Below are 17,263 nucleotides of genomic sequence, written 5' to 3' on the forward strand. Positions count from 1 at the left end.
GACTGGTGGCTATGGGAGCCACCCCATCATAAGAACTGCTACTCAGCATTGTTGCTACTGTCTGGAGTCCCTTTGTCAAAGATTTGACAAAAATATTCTCCTTGGCATCTACAGGGAGTTTTCAGTTCCGGCACCAATAGCATGTTCCCTAGCAGGGGCTAAAATGACAGCAGCACACCAGCCCCCCACCCTCAAAATGAACTGGTTGTGGGCACTTAATTCAATCTGCCCACACAAAAGGTGCTTAAGAAAGGACTGCAAACTGGAATGAGCACCTGGAAGGGGGGGGGGGGGCATACACTAAAAATTTAGCTTTGATTTTCATATTAGTGCATGTGTTGTGACAGCCATTTTGCCATTCTACTAGTCATTCAATGTGATAAAGGAAGCACAAGTAAAATCACATGAACAAGAAGAGCAATACTATTTCACATGTAGAATTTTTCTGAAATACTGTAAGAAGCAGAATAATGTTGTATGAGCTAACAGTGTTAGACAAATAACAGCTCTTGCAAATGAATACTATGGTCTTACAACACCCACCAACCATGCATACTGCCTGATACAGCTGACATGCAGAGAGTCATAGTGGGAAGAGATGATGCAAAGTACAAGCATCAGAAATTGACACCCAATTTATTATACTGTCTCTTGAAAAACCAATAAAATTTCCTGTTTTGGTTTAAAATTCTTAACACTGAGAACGTGAAATGTATATAGGTTACATCATGTTCAGTCAACAAACAGGAATCTTTTTTTTTCCCATGTGGATATTTATAATGCAACAGTATACAACTGGTATGACAACTGCCATTACATTATCTTATAATTCCAAAAAACAAACCATACAAACAGAGAACTATGCCACAGAAGCCATAGGTTTGAAACTAACAAGTGCTACCTCAGGAGTTGTAGAGAAAACAGGAGAAAGGAAAGGAAGCCTTGAAGTGATACCTATTGTGATACAAAAGGAAAGTTACAGGTGTATATCACGAGAGAAAGAGAAAGATAATGTCTGTGAGAGTATTCAATCCAAATATTAGAAAATTACACACAAGTCTTAATCTGAAATGCAAGAGCATATAAAAGAAAAAAAGGAAACTTAAAAATTACATGTACTGTTCACACAAGCATCACCAAAAAGACAAATATTAAAAAAAATATCATTTCTGAAAGTGGCAAACCTCAATGAATTGTGCAGCCCAAGTGGTGTCAGCCTCTTCAGGTGACTTGGCATGGTCTCTTGCAATTGTAGCAAGCACATCAAGTGCTGGACTTATAAGAGATATAGGTAGCTCCATACAATACACAGCTCTCAAAAGTTCTGCTCCCAGACGCTGTTGGTCTTCTGATTTAATTGCTTTCCAATTGAAAAACAGTACCTCCAATGCTGACAACAATTCATATTCCTTCTCCTGAAAATAAAAAGGGGGAGGGTGGGTTCAACAAATGTACGTCAGATTAAAATAAATTTTATGAAATAAAGAATTGTTTCTTACATAATTACAACAATGAGTGTCAGAACCAAAAGATGTTCTAAGAAAATTAAGAACTGGAGAACATATGGAAAACTTCAGTTGGGGGGGGGGGGGGGGGGGGGAGGGGGGGGAGGGGGGGGGGAGAGATCAAACAGCGAGGTCATTGGTCTCACTGGATTAGGGAAGGACGGGGAAGGAAGTCAGCCGTGCCCTTTCAAAGGAACCATCCCAGTATTTGCCTGGAGCGATTTATGGAAATCACGCAAAACCTAAATCAGGATGGCCAGACGCGGGATTGAACCATCGTCCTCAAACTTCAGTTGTGTCACTGCCACATATTACACTAGTTAAAACATTTTTTTGTTAGTAATGTATTCCAGAACTGCATAAAAATACACTACAAAATGACCAGAACATGATGTAAAATGTGTATTGCTACTTCTTATATCATTGTTTGATGTCATACTTGTATATATGGCAAATGGTAAGTAAGCATTTAGTATAGCACAGAACTTATGTCACACAGTGTTATAAACTTTTCTAAATGTGAGACTGTAGGACACTTCATTGACTGCTTCGTTTAGTTTTTACATTTGTTCATTGACTCACTGTAGGCGAGTGCTCAAGTTGTTCGTTTCAGATTACACATAACTATTTGTCAATTAACATCAAAACATAGTTGCGTTATCTGACACAATTTTTCTCAAATGCTGTTAGTAGATCAATGCTTCAAGGAACTATCACCAATGTTTGAAATATACCATACGCAACACTTTCCGTACCTAGATGATTCTGATAGATTAAGAGAGGTAACTTCAGCTTCAAGGATGCAACCCCTTGAGGCAAATTTTCTAGAACTATCTCCAAACGCAATGGTGTCACAGTACATAAAATAACCAGTGCCTATCACATAGCCATATCCATTCATTTGCAATTCCCACCATTCTAAAGACCACTTTTAAGCGAGGAAGTTTTCCTTATTGTGGACATCATACTCCTTGAGGTAAATGAAACTTTCTTCATACTGTGACAATGTCAGATGTTGATGTACAGCAGTATCACATTGAAGTACATCCTTTTGGACTCCACAAAGAAGCTGAGTATCTCACAGATAAAAAAAAAAAATCTCAATAAAAGATTAACATTAAGAAATAAAATCTTTGCTGAGAGGAATGTGATACCCAGTGAAGTGATTAAAGTGGTGTATCATATAAGACAACTCCATAAGCTCAAAAAATCTACCAATCTTTTGGACAGAGATGCTTTCCTGATGTGAACGGGTCACGAGAAGACGTGTAACTATCAGCCTGTTTCTATTCTTCCAATCCTGTGAAAAGTGTTCGAGCAAGTAACTGCAAACCAGATCCAAAACTTTATTGCAAAAAATAATACTATTAAATGTAACAAATCTGGATTCCAACATGGGAAAAAAGACACACTGGATACAGCGAATATGCAAAGAAATGGATCAGAGGAGTAAAGTTTCAGGTATCTTCTAAGATCTTACAAAATCTTTTGACTCCCTAAATCATGCCTAGCTTATTTATAAATTAGACAAATTCAATAAATATGGATTTACGAGCAATGCTCTGAAATGGCTTACATCACATCTGCAGAATAGAAAATGAAGGGTAATATCAATTCAAATGCAGGGAATTATTATTCTAAATGGAGTACAGTATCACAAGGCTGCACTTTAGAGCCGGTCATATTCCTATTCCTGTAAATATAAATTTGCCATCAGTTCTGTTTGCAGATGATACTTCAATTCTAACTGAAGATGATGATGCGGAACAAATTCCAAGCTCTATCATGAGCACGCTAGAAAACTAGTTTCAGTTAAATGGGAGAAAACTGAACACTGTACAAACCTGTATGATATACTTCAAAACCAAACTTTCAAAATGTGTGGAACTTACAGTTTATGGAAGAAGCTGACACAGTCAAATGCCTTGTACTAAATATGGACAAAAACTTAAGCTGGATTACACATATTGACTTTCTGTCAAATAAATTAAGCAGTGTTGGATTTGCGATGCATATACTAGAAAATTATACTGCCACGAGTACATGACAAGTACCATACCATAGTTATTTTGAATCTGTCATTAGGTATGGCAGAATCTTCTGGGGAAGTTCACATGGTGTGTCTCGAATACTGAAACTGCAGAAGAAAATTATCACATAAATGTGTACTGCACAAAAAGAGGAGTCTTCTCACCCATTACTTTGGGAAATACAAATTCTTATTGTTCTCGCCATATACATTTATGAAATAATCTTCCTTCACAGCAGACAAAAATTATTTGAGGAGAATCATTTTAATCCACACATACAACATGAGGAATAAAAAGAATTTTATGCTACCCACACGGAAATTGAAATTATATGCATGGACTCCACAGTATATGAGGATGACAATATATAATAAATTAAGTGGCAAAAACATATTTCATATTAAGCCAGATATTCTAAAAATAAGCCAACAGCAGATTCTGTGGGAGAAATGCTACTATTCAGTGGGAGAATTCAGAGAGGATGAAATGGTAATTTGACCAGGGGGTAACTTAGTTTTTTTATTATATATAAAACAATGGAAAGTCCAGAATCCACAATTTTTTCATGTCTCCTGTACCTCAATCAAATGATATAGATTATGAATGTTATGAGGTTAACAAACCAAAATTCACAAATCCTTTAAGGAGAATGTTGAAGCGTATGATAAAATAGCCACTTGAAAGTGGTGTATAGAGTAATTTCCTGCAATAAGCCCAAAAGTCACTTAAAACCATACATTTGAGACTGAAATTTGACAATTGGTTCTTTCACTGTGACTGTGCTCTAGCCACATCATGCAAAAATTTTGATGAATTGCACCAATATCCTTCACCACTTTGAAAACGTTCTCTGTGACACTGCTTTTGTCACATATGACTGTTTTGTTTCCCCAAGTTCCAAGATTCTGATGAAAGAATGGCAATGTACTATGTATGTATTTCCGCATCATGTAACAACGAATAATTTGCTTAAAAAAAAAAAAAAAAAAAAAAAAAAAAGTAAGTTTTTCCACCATCCTCAAGGCTTGTATACATTTATCTTTTTACTTAAGACTGCTGTCTCTCTCCTATTGTGAATGGGATCCTGTGGCATGCATAAACTGTTCAGTCTGTTGACCTAACATTAAGACACATTTCAAACTGTCACTGTCACTTTGCAGCAGGAAGTATTGCCAGGACAGGAAGTTGCCCATTAAATTGGTGTACACCACAGAAACATCATTCAAACATTCAGCCGCTATTGTAGGATACAAAACATTGAAGACCTGCTCGTAGTAGTCACCCACTGTCAATAACATCAGCTGATGACTGTTACCTACAAATTTTGGCTTATAAGTATTCTGAGGAGAATGCAACAAAACTGTGTGCTAAATTTCTTGAGGAAACTGGGAGGGCTGTATTGAACCAGACAGTATGCAACTGTCTCCAGACAATCAATTTTGCCTCTAGATATCTATTACAAATAAAAATACAGAACCCTCAGCACCGTGGCGCACAAAAAAGAGAGCCAAGGGAACACCTGGAATGGAAACTCAATCAACAGGTAGGGTTTTCTTCATCGATGAGTGCAGAATTGTCAAACAATTGGTGATCATTGCAGAAGTGCATGAATCTGCCCAGGGACCAATGCACATCTCAGGCACACAGTCCCACAAAATGTTCTGCAAGGAGGTAAGTCAGCCATCTTTAGGTCTGATATCATGTACGGATGTCAAATATTTCTCATTGTTAGCAACAATAATTCCAAGGCTCTGGGCAGTGCAGCATCAAAACAGTATCTCCCAAACTACTGGCTAACCCCACAGTCAACTTATTGACAATTAGTTCATCTTTCAAGATGATATTGCACAAAGACACCGTGCCCACTTCATGAACACCTTCCTTCAGGAGGCAGGAATCAACCACAGGGAAAGGTCTGCAGTCTCTGCTATTCATGAACCAAAAGAGCATTCTTGACACCTGCTGAATCTCACAGAGTGTCATCACAAGAACCTTCCTCAAACATCAGATGACTTTGAGAGGACCACCTTCAAACAGTGAGACAAGCTCAGGCAGCAAACTGTTGACCACCTTACGGACAGCATTACAAGGAAGACCCAATAATCTTATGATACATGAGGTGGAGCAATGCAAAACTGATCGTTAGCCAACAGCAAATAAATTTTGAATTCATAGATGTGCTAAGATGTGCACTTTGAAATATATTGCCTTCAATTTGGTTATTTTTGCATTTTTATTTCAAAGTTTTTTTCCCCTGAGGTCTATTACTTTTCTCTGTTCTCCTAGAATCAAGTCCACACATGTTTGCAGATATGCTAGCGATGTATAACGTTTTTCTGAGCAGTTTAAGCAAGATCTCCCCAGGACATTGGACCATGCCATGGAGAGGCGGTTTGTGTGCTAAAATGAGCATGGGGTACCTTAATTGGACAGGAAAGTTAGACAGTTTACAGAGAAAAATGGATAGGCTGAAGTTAGATATAGTGGAAATTACTGAAGTGCCACAGCTGGAAGAACAGGACTTCTGGTCAGACGAGTGAAGGTTTAGCATCACACAATCAAATATGGGTAATGCAGGGGTAGATCTAATAATGAATAAGAAAAGTAGCATGCAGGTGAGCTACTATGAACAACATTGAGCACACACTGTTGCGGCAAAGGCAGAGACACTGCCAACATCCAACATATTTGTATAAGACTACATCCACAAATGATGAAGAGGTTGAAAGTGTGTAAGATGGCTAAAATAATCAAGGGATGTGAAAATTTAATTGTGACAGGGGACTGGACTTTGATAGTAGAAAAAGGTAAAAATATAGTAGGAAAACATGGACTGGGGAAAAGTAACAAAAGGGGACACTGACTGGTAGAATTTTCCACAGAGCACTATTTAATCATAGCTAAGTGCAGCTGGTTTAATAATCAAGGAGGAAGGTTGTATACATGGAGGAGACCTGTAGACAACACAGATGTTTCAGGTAGATTACACACTGATAAGGTAGAGATTTTGAAACTAGAGTCTACACTGCAACAAATTTTCAGGGGTAAATGTGGAATCTGATCATTCTTTATTCATTATAAACTGCAGGTTAAAAGAGATTAAACTGCATGAATACACAAAATTAATCCTTTTGCTGCTACAGACGTGCTTACCACAGGCTGTGCCAAGTGCTGTGTCATTATGGCCTGAGCCGGCTTCCTGCCTGCTGAATTACCTGCATTGGCCTCCTGTTGCTGCAATGAATGTTTTAAGCTAGCTTGCAAGCTAAATGCTGTACAATTCTTACATCCATTCTGCACAGATTGTCTGTGCTCATGGCGCATGTCAGCGGAATTATTCACTCACAAACAATTCACAATGGAAAGGAACAGCTTGATGGAACACAGTTTTCATACATCTGAATACGATTCAAGCTCTTAAATAAAATTAATTGTTCCGAGGCAAACTTCAAGACCAGAAATCAATGTTCTCAAATACAAAATCTTTCTTTAAGTTGAATCATTTGACAACACAGTTAAGAGGTGAATCTGTATAATTTTTTATTGACTGATGCTATGTAAGCTTCATATTTACTTGTTTCACAGAAAAGATACTGCTGCATATGAAGAAACATGTCCATCCATGGCCAGAACAATGCTTAATCTGGAGAGATGCTTCATCTCAGAATCTTTAAGCATTGGAATACTTTTTACAACAACCAGTATGTATTTTCAATCCTTTCACATCCTTGGGCAACTTTCATGGCCAAAAATCACAACACACAAATATAATTGTATATGTTACATAGGAATAATTTTAGCATATCATAAGCAGGTGAATATTTACAATTTTTGTTTTACCTGCGCAATGTAGCTCCACATGTGCAAAACAGCTACATTATCAATTGAAATAGCAAGTCAGTTTCTTACCAGCACTTAATCTTTATTTGGAGAGGCACTCCAAAGTGAAGAAATTTAACTGTATTTAATATTTTTTACAATACACAGTATGTACATTGTTTAGCCAGAACATTATGACCATCGACCTACTATCGATATAAATTCATCCAGGATATAGCAGTGTCATCTGGCTAGGAATGGCCACTAGTCAGACAAACGCACGGTGCATGTAGTATCAGTGAGCATGCTGTCTGTGTGTAAATGAGGAAGCCTCACAATTTATCTGAGTTTGACCGCAGGCAGATTGTGATGGCCCAAAGGCTAAGCAAGAGCATTTCAGAAACTGCACGTTTTGCTGGATGTTCGAGGGTTGCTGTGGTGAGCGTCTTCAGCATGTGGCGAAACCAAGATGAAACCGTGTCCAGAAGTCGAGGGGCTGGGTGGCCACCTCTCATTACAGATACTGAATGGCGTAGGCTGGACTGACTGGTAAAACAGGACATGCGGCAGACTGTGATGGAACTAACATCAGACTGTAATGCTGCGCAGAGTACAAGTGTGTGTGAACACACACTGCACCAAACACTCCTAACAATGTGCCTTCGCATCTGACGACCCACACATGAGCCTATGTTAATATGACAACATCAGCAACTACAACTGAAATGGGCAAGTGACCATCAGCACCAGACACTGGTGCAGTGGCAGAGAGTTATATGGTCTGATGAATCCCAATACCTTCTTATCATGCTGATGGGTGGGCGCGAATCTGTCATCTTCCAGGGCAGCAACTTCTTGATAACTGTACTGCAGCATGGACACAAGCTGGTGGTGGGCCCATTATGCTCTGGGGAACATTCATGAGGGCATCCATGGGTCCATAGAGCTTGTGCAAGGCACCATAATGGCCAAGGAGTATTGTACAATGGTTGCAGACCACATATACCTGTTCCTGATGATCACGTTTCCTGACGGAACTGACTTTTTTCAACAAGATAATGCACCATGTCACAAGGACAGGAATGTGATGGAGTGGTTCGAGGGACACAGGAGCAAGTTCTAACTGAGTGCTGGCTCCCCAACTTGCCAGGCCAGAACCCAATCAAACACGTTTGGGATGTGATTGTGTGTGGCAACAGAGCTCATTGTTCCCGTTCCCAGAATTTACAGGAACTACATGACTTGTGTGTGCAGATGTGGTGCCAACTCCCTCCAGTGACCCACCAAGGCCTCATCGCTTCCATGCCACGATGCAGCACCAATGTTATCTGTGCCAAAGGTGGACATACTGGCTATTAGGTAGATGGTCATAATGCTCTGGCTGATAAGTGTATTTTCAATCATTGTTTAAACCCTAGTCAACTTTCATGGCCAAAAACTCAGGGTAGCTGAATATAATTGTTTCCATCACATTTTAATAATTTCATTATATTGTAAAGTGACGGAATGAATCCTGTGTAATTACATCACATATAGTATAGACATTGTAAAACACATCAGAGGCCAAGCCATCTGTGAAAGTAGTCATGTCATACGCCAGCTCTGTTGCAATCATTGCACAGTTTTTTATATTGGTATGACTACCAACCAGCTGTCCACCAGGACAAGCGCCACTGCCAAACTGTGGCCGAGAGCAAAAGTAGGCCACACTGTAGCACAACATGCAGCTGAATATAACATGCTTGACTATAATGGCTGCTTCACTACCCGAGCCATATGGATCCTCCTCTCAACCATCAGCTTTTCTGAACTGCACACATGGGAGTTATCCTTATGACACACTGTTCGCTCCTGAAATTAGCCTGGCCTTAACCTATAGTAACAGACCGTCCCCACACCTTACACCCAACAATTTCAACCCCCTTCATTCTATCACCATCTTCTTATTCTCATCTTCCACCCTCTTTGCATGCTGCCCATTGCCAATGCACCTGTCCATCTTTCCCCACTACTGTCCTGTTTCACTACCTGTTGCCCCCCACCCCACAGCCTCCCGACACTGTGCCTGTTGCCAGTTGGCCGTCTAGTCCCTCCACACTCCCAGACAGCACCTTCAAACCCCCCCCCCCCCCCCCCCCCACACTGCTGCCTACCCATACACTGCAATACTTTCCCCTTCCTTGTACCCTCCAGATTGCTGATTCCACTCTAGCTGCATTCCAGTCCAAGCCACAGGAGATGGCAGTCATGTGTGCATGATGTACAATTGCTTGCGTTAATGAATGTGTGCATTTCTTCTTCTAACAAAGGCTGTGGCTGAAAGCTAATGTATGAGTGTCTTCTAGGCATGCCTGTCTGCAACTTAATGTCTCATTTTTACAGTCAGTAGCAAAATATATATTTTCCTTACATTACTGATTTTCAAGCCCGGAGATTCCTTTGTTTAATAAGATATCTGTTCACCCAAAGTTGTAATTGTTATAAACAAGCAACAAAATAAGGAAGATTTGTTTAAAAATTGGTTAAGTAATTTCATAGGTTGCATAGATTGAAGCTCTCTCACAGGCCTTGACCCTATGCAGATGATGAAGATATCAAGTGATACGGAACAGTGGTACAGCATAGCAGGTCCATTACATCAAGAAACTCCAAGAAAGGCAACCATATGAATATACTTAATATAAAAATTACTGTCATGGAAGTGACAATGGGTGTAGAAACAGAACTTGGAGGTTACATTCGAATGGAAGACAGCAAAATGAAAGCTGAAGTCTTAAATTTCGCATTTACAAAATCATTAATGCAGTGTGATCTTAGGGTTGCACACAATCTGGTATGGAGGACATAAAAACAGGCATCCCTGGCATTGAGAAGCAACTGAAAGAGTTGAAAATAAGTAAGTTGCCAGGTCTGCAAGCAACCCCAATTTAGTTTTACAGAGAGTACTCTACAGAACTGACCCCTTACTTAGTTCGTATTTATCACAAATATCTCATTCAGTGGGATATAGAAAGTGACTTAGGAAAAAGGAGCCAGAGACTCTTGTATATAAAAAGGGTACAGGAATAGCTGTACAAAATTACAGACCTACATCCCTAATATCAGTATGTTGCAGTATTCTAGAACACTTTCTAAGTTTGACTTTAATTACATTTCTTGAGATAGACTAGCTTTTGTCCATATATCAGCATGGATGTAGAAAGTATAACTCATGCAAAACTCAGATTGCCTTTTGTTGCACAATTTCCTGTGAATCAAGGATGAAAGACAACACTAGTGCAGCCCATTCTTGGATACTGTTGAAGTGTTTCAGATCCTCACTGAGACAGACTAAAGGAAGACACTGAAGCAATACAGTGGCATGCTGCTTGATTTGTTACTGGTAGATACAATAAACATGTGAATGTTACAGAGATGTTTCATGAGCTCAAAACATTGCGAGAAAAGAAAATGTTCTTTTCTAACGTATATTTCATGTAAGGATGACAAAGACAAGATAACAGAAAGTAGGGCTCTTACCATCGAATACAGACAGCCATTATTCCCTCACTCCATTTTCCCTTGCTCCATTTGCAAGTGGAATACAAAAGGAAAAGACCCTCCACATATGCCCTATGGTGGGTTGCGGAATATGTATGCAGATGTAGTTAAATATGTGTAAGTTAAATATTGTAGTGTCTGAAACATCAAGCCTGTTCACTTGCCAGTGGACTACTTCATCTGAAGAAATGAAGTCAGGAACTGTTTGAATATTTTTTACATCCACTGTATCTATTTTTCACCTTTCATTATGATCGGGGTTTTGGACTGGCACTGGTGAAGTTAAAAATAGATTTTGATATTGGCTTTTTTTACATTTTTGTGTTTTTCTTTTTCTTTTCTTAAATAATTTATTCAGAAGTGTCAACTAATTTTATCTACCAGTTTTAGCTCATGACGACTTGTAATGCTTCTTCATGTGGCAAGTCTTGTAATTAGGTACAACACATAATGGCGTGTTGCAAGTTTTGCTTTGGTATATGGTTTCACAGAGCACTTTTTGTTTGGTGCAAGCTACAGTTCTGCACATTAGCAAACTTTCGTTAGAATGTTCACTCACATTAACATCCGACGAAAGCCTCCCTGCAAATAATAAAGCATTCTTGTCATCGGTGCCACTTCCTCTACCACCTTTTCTCCATTCTGTTGCATATTTTCCTATAGTTTCACTAATGATAGAGAGGTGAAATTATGCTAGTGCCATTTTTTTCTTTGTAATCAATCTGTGGAGAGCCAGAGCATTTAAATGCACACATCCAGAATGTGGAAAAAGTATTTCTTGCACCGTTTCACAGTCTTATGTACTGATCCTACTGAGCTCAGTAACATGTCACAATGGTCAACTGCACTCATACTCAAATTGTAATCCATAATATTTTATTTTTAATTTTTTTTCACCAACATTACTGTTGGTCTTCTCTGTTTCAACCATTTGTATTTTATTACAAGCGGTCAACATTCACACACTTTTAAATCACAACATTTGATAGCAAGCATCTTGTCATTTGATTTAACCTCAGTTTTTCTTTATTTCAATTTCTACTGTAGTTTTGGTACGTTACACCTGTCCTTACGAACAGTGCCACATGATATTCTTCCATGGTTGTGAAGCCAGAGAAATGAGGTCTGGGCTGGAATACCAGTTATTGACATACAGAGTGTCTCCGTTCCAAATACAGTCCCATAAGTGTTGACACTGCGCTGCCACTTTTCCCTAAATTGTGGAACCCAATTTCTGTTGTTGCACCTGTATATACATTGAAATCAAGAATGTAGCCAGTCCGACAGTCATACAGCACAAATGTCTTTATTCAAAATCTACATTGCTTGATGGAATAAATTGTTTAAAAGATTATTGATCTCTGAACAACAAGAGACTTTCAACACTGTGCAAAGCTCCTCTGATGTGAATTAAATGTACTGCGAAATGTTGTATGGACTTTTTCAACAATATTCCTAATTTTATACATACTGTCACTTCCAGCACTCACAATGTTTCACTTAAGTTTAACATTCTGAAATGCAAAACAAAATGTTCACAGGACATAATTTTGCTGAAAACTTTTAAGTATGTCTCTGGACCAATAACCACTTATTTTCACCTTTTTAACTTGTGCCATTAGAATACATAAAGCAACTAAACAATAAAGTACCTCAAACCAAGTTCCTATCCACTATGACAGTCAAGAATGCACAGATTCTGGCGAATTTGCCCTGGTGTACACATAAAATCAATTTCTTTTGTCTGCTATAAGTGCAATAGCTCTTCTGACGAAAAGTCATAAAAATGATAGAATGCTAGAATCTTTAAACAGTTGACATCTGTGTCCTGCAGCCATGTCATCAAATGCATGCCTTAGTGTCTGAAATAAGTTTTTTTTCCAATCAAAAGTGCCATTAAGACATGTTTTAGTGAAGCATGCCGCTATCACTTTCTGCTTCTTCAGGTTCTGACTAGCTACCGACTGCACCTCTTGTAGAGATCGAACTTACATGGTGCTTCAGATGTACACAGGGCTGAGGACTACTGTTTCTATGATTACATTGCAGACTCGTTACTGCTACTGACATCAGAGAACTAATGCTCGCTTCACTGTCACTCCTAAAATTTCACTAGCTGTGCAACCATGGTGATAACATTTCTCTTATAGAACAGATGACTGCAAAGTCAAAACTAATGAAAGCAAAGTCAAATTCTCCAACAAGAGACCACAGCAGCAAATGTAGACACACACTTGAACTACGCAGCCAGAACTCTGAACAGCTATTGGAAGAATGGTCCTCAAGCGCAGCTCCACACGTATGCACATTTAGAGCTTGTGGTACCTGTGACTCGACACACATAAATTCGACCGCAACAGTGGAGTGCTGGCAGCACACAGTGCTTAAACAAGTAATTAGCACTGTAGGAAAACCCTAGGGTTGTACCAACCCAAGTAGTACTGGTTGGTCATTCTACGCTCATTAGTCCAAAATATCGGGAATTCCTGCCACCTTTAATCCTAAATGGGACAAATATCAATTTCTCTCTCTCAGTAAAGAGTCTAGGAATAATAACAAATGGTGATCTAAATTGGACTGAACACGTAACTGCAATCTGGTCTACATAAACATATAAAGCTCTACCCTCTTGAAGCAGGAACTTGTACGAACACTTATACTTCCAATTACTGATTATAGTAAAGTCTGTCTCATGCAAGTTTACAGAGGCTGGAACTGGTTATAAATGCCTGTGTTCATTATATCTGTGCTGTTCACCTCTTTGATCACATTTCACCATCATATGCACAGTTATCCTGGCTGCGTGCAGACAAGCACAAAGGTTTCCACACCCTCTGTCTTCTCTACTGTCTTATCAACATACACTGTCCCTCACGTCTCTCCAGAGGAATAGAGAAACTGGGGAAGGCCAGCCTCGGTGAAATGAGTTTAGAGTTCCAGAAAAATGTAAGAACACACAAGGCAATAATAACCCTATGACTCACCTTAGCAGGAAGGTCAACCTAGGTTTGAAGTGTCTGCACATTTAGAGAAAACTTTGGCAGTGTTGACTGGAATACAACCTGATATTCTGAAGACAGTTGGGATAAAACACAGGGAGTGAAAGTTTATCTGTAACTTGCATAGAAACGAGGTTAAAGTTATAAGAGTCAAAAGAAGCAGTTGATAAGGAAGTCATACAGAGTTGTAGCCCATCTCAAAATTATTCTGTCTCTGCAATGAGCAAGCTATGAATGAAATCAATGAGACATTTGGAAAGAGAATTAAAGTTCAGGAAGAAGAAATAAAATCTTTGAGGTTTGCCGATGACATTGCCATTTTGTCAGAGATGGCAAATTACTTCAAAGATCATCTGAACGGAATTGACAGTGTCTTGAAAAGAGCTGGTAAGATGAGCATTAACAAAAGTAAAACAAGGGTAAAGTATGATGTAGTCGTATTTAATCATGTGATACTGAGGGAATAAGATTAGGATATGAAACACTGTCTTGCTATTTGGACAGCAAAATAACTGATCATGATCAAAGTAGAGAAGATATAAAATGCATACAGGCAAAAGAAAAGTGTTTCTGTAAAAGAGAAATTCATTGACAGTGAACATGAATTTGGTCAACAGCACAGACCTACTACAGAGCCTCTAGAGCACAGCAGCTAAGACTGGTCTGGACATCAATATACAAAAAACCGAGTTTAATACTACCATAAAGGCAGTCCCATCTGCAAATCTACTAGAAGACAGATCCATTCATAAAGATCCCGTAGTCAAAAATTTACAAGAGTGGATTTAGATAAATGAGTGTGACAACTTGGCAATAGATAGCAGACATGCCATGTTGGAGAGTGTCTATCACTCCTGCAAGGGCATTTACATCTCCAAGTATCTTTTCCAAAAACCATAAACTCAAACATTACAAAACTTTCCTGGCAGATTAAAACTGTGTGCCGGACCGAAACTCGAACTTGGGACCTTTGCCTTTTACGGGCAAGTGCTCTACCATCTGAGCTACCCAAGCACGACTCATGCCCCATCCTCATAGTCTTACTAAAAGAAATCTGTCAAATTTCAGTTAAAAGATAAGCCACACAATTCTCAAAGCTGTTAATTCAACTAAATGCCAAGGAATTACAATTACCAACAACTTTAATTGAAAGACCATACAGATAATATGTAAGGAAGGCAAACCAAATGCCACACTTTGTTGGCAGAACACTTCTAAGATGCAGCAAATCCATTAAACAAACTGCCTACAGTACACTTGTCCGCCCTCAGCTAGAGTACTGCTGGACAGTAGGGATCCATACCATACGATTGCCGGAGAACATCGGAAAATTCCAAAGAAAGACAACTCATTTTACATCGACATCTACATCCATATTCCGCAAGCCACCTGACGGTGTGTGGCGGAGGGCACCTTGAGTACCTCTATCGGTTCTCCCTTCTATTCCAGTCTCGTATTGTTCGTGGAAAGAAGGATTGTAGATATGCTTCTGTGTGGGCTCTAATCTCTCTGATTTTATCCTCATGGTCTCTTCGCGAGGGAGCAATATATTGCTTGACTCCTCGGTGAAGGTATGTTCTCAAAACTTAAACAAAAGCCCGTACCGAGCTACTGAGCGTCTCATCTGCAGAGTCTTCCACTGGAATTTATTTATCATCTCCGTAACGCTTTCACGATTACTAAATGATCCTGTAACGAAGCGCACTGCTTTCCGTTGGATCTTCTCTATCTCTTCTATCAACCCTATCTGGTACGAATCCCACACTGCCGAGCAGTATTCAAGCAGTGGGCGAACAAGTGTACTGTAACCTACTTCCTTTGTTTTCGGATTGCATTTCCTTAGGATTCTTCCAATGAATCTCAGTCCGGCATCTGCTTTACCAACGATCAACTTTATATGATCATTCCATTTTAAATCACTCCTAATGTGTACTCCCAGATAATTTATGGAATTAACTGCTTCCAGTTGCTGACCTGCTATTTTGTAGCTAAATGATAAGGGAACTATTTTTCTATGTATTCGCAGCACATTACACTTGTCTACATTGAGATTCAATTGCCATTCCCTGCACCATGCGTCAATTCGCTGCAGATCCTCCTGCATTTCAGTACAATTTTCCATTGTTACAACCTCTCGATACACCACAGCATCATCTGCAAAAAGCCTCAGTGAACTTCCGATGTCATCCACAAGGTCATTTATGTATATTGTGAATAGCAATGGTCCTATGACACTCCCCTGCAGCACACCTGAAACCACTCTTACTTCGGAAGACTTCTCTCCATTGAGAATGACATGCTGCGTTCTGTTATCTAGGAACTCTTCAATCCAATCACACAATTGGTCTGATAGCCCATATGCTCTTACTTTGTTCATTAAACGACTGTGGGGAACTGTATCGAACGCCTTGCAGAAGTCAAGAAACACGGCATCTACCTGTGAACCCGTGTCTATGGCCCTCTGAGTCTCGTAGACGAATAGCGCAAGCTGGGTTTCACACGACCGTCTTTTTCGAAACCCATGCTGATTCCTACAGAGTAGATTTCTAGTCTCCAGAAAAGTCATTATACTCGAACATAATACGTGTTCCAAAATTCTATAACTGATTGACGTTAGAGATAGAGGTCTATAGTTCTGCACATCTGTTCGACGTCCCTTCTTGAAAACGGGGATGACCTGTGCCCTTTTCCAATCCTTTGGAACGCTACGCTCTTCTAGACACCTAAGGTACACCACTGCAAGAAGGGGGGCAAGTTCCTTCGTGTACTCTGTGTAAAATCGAACTGGTATCCCATCAGGTCCAGCAGCCTTTGAGCGATTTCAATTGTTTCTCTATCCCTCAGTCGTCTATTTCGATATCTACCATTTTGTCATCAGTGCGACAATCTAGAGAAGAAACTACAGTGCAGTCTTCCTCTTGAAACAGCTTTGGAAAAAGACATTTAGTATTTCGGCCTTTAGTCTGTAATCCTCTGTTTCAGTACCATTTTGGTCACAGAGTGTCTGGACATTTTGTTTTGATCCACCTACCGCTTTGGCATAAGACCAAAATTTCTTAGGATTTTCTGCCAAGTCAGTACATAGAACTTTACTTTCGAATTCATTGAACGCCTCTTGCATAGCCCTCCTCACACTACATTTCGCTTCGCATAATTTTTGTTTGTCTGCAAGGCTTTGGCTATGTTTATGTTTGCTGTGAAGTTCCCTTTGCTTCCGCAGCAGTTTTCTAACTGCGTTGTTGTACCACGGTGGCTCTTTTCCATCTGTTACGATCTTGCTTGGCACATACTCATCTAACACATATTGTACGATGGTTTTGAACTTTGTCCACTGATCCTCAACACTATTTGTACTTTAGACAAAACTTTT

General features: G+C 39.4%; 1 protein-coding gene across 1 annotated transcript in view; it reads right to left on the reverse strand.

Annotated features, from left to right (window-relative positions):
- Nucleotides 1-17,263, reverse strand: part of LOC126473234 (condensin-2 complex subunit D3-like) — a 156,028-nt gene that overhangs the window by 81,139 nt on the left and 57,626 nt on the right. The window contains exon 5 of the mRNA XM_050100148.1: nt 1,185-1,415. Coding sequence (XP_049956105.1) covers nt 1,185-1,415 — 231 coding nt within the window. The remainder of the gene's footprint in view (nt 1-1,184; nt 1,416-17,263) is intronic.

The sequence above is a fragment of the Schistocerca serialis genome, chromosome 4 (genome assembly GCF_023864345.2).
Source record: "Schistocerca serialis cubense isolate TAMUIC-IGC-003099 chromosome 4, iqSchSeri2.2, whole genome shotgun sequence".
NCBI classification, from domain to species: domain Eukaryota; kingdom Metazoa; phylum Arthropoda; class Insecta; order Orthoptera; family Acrididae; genus Schistocerca; species Schistocerca serialis.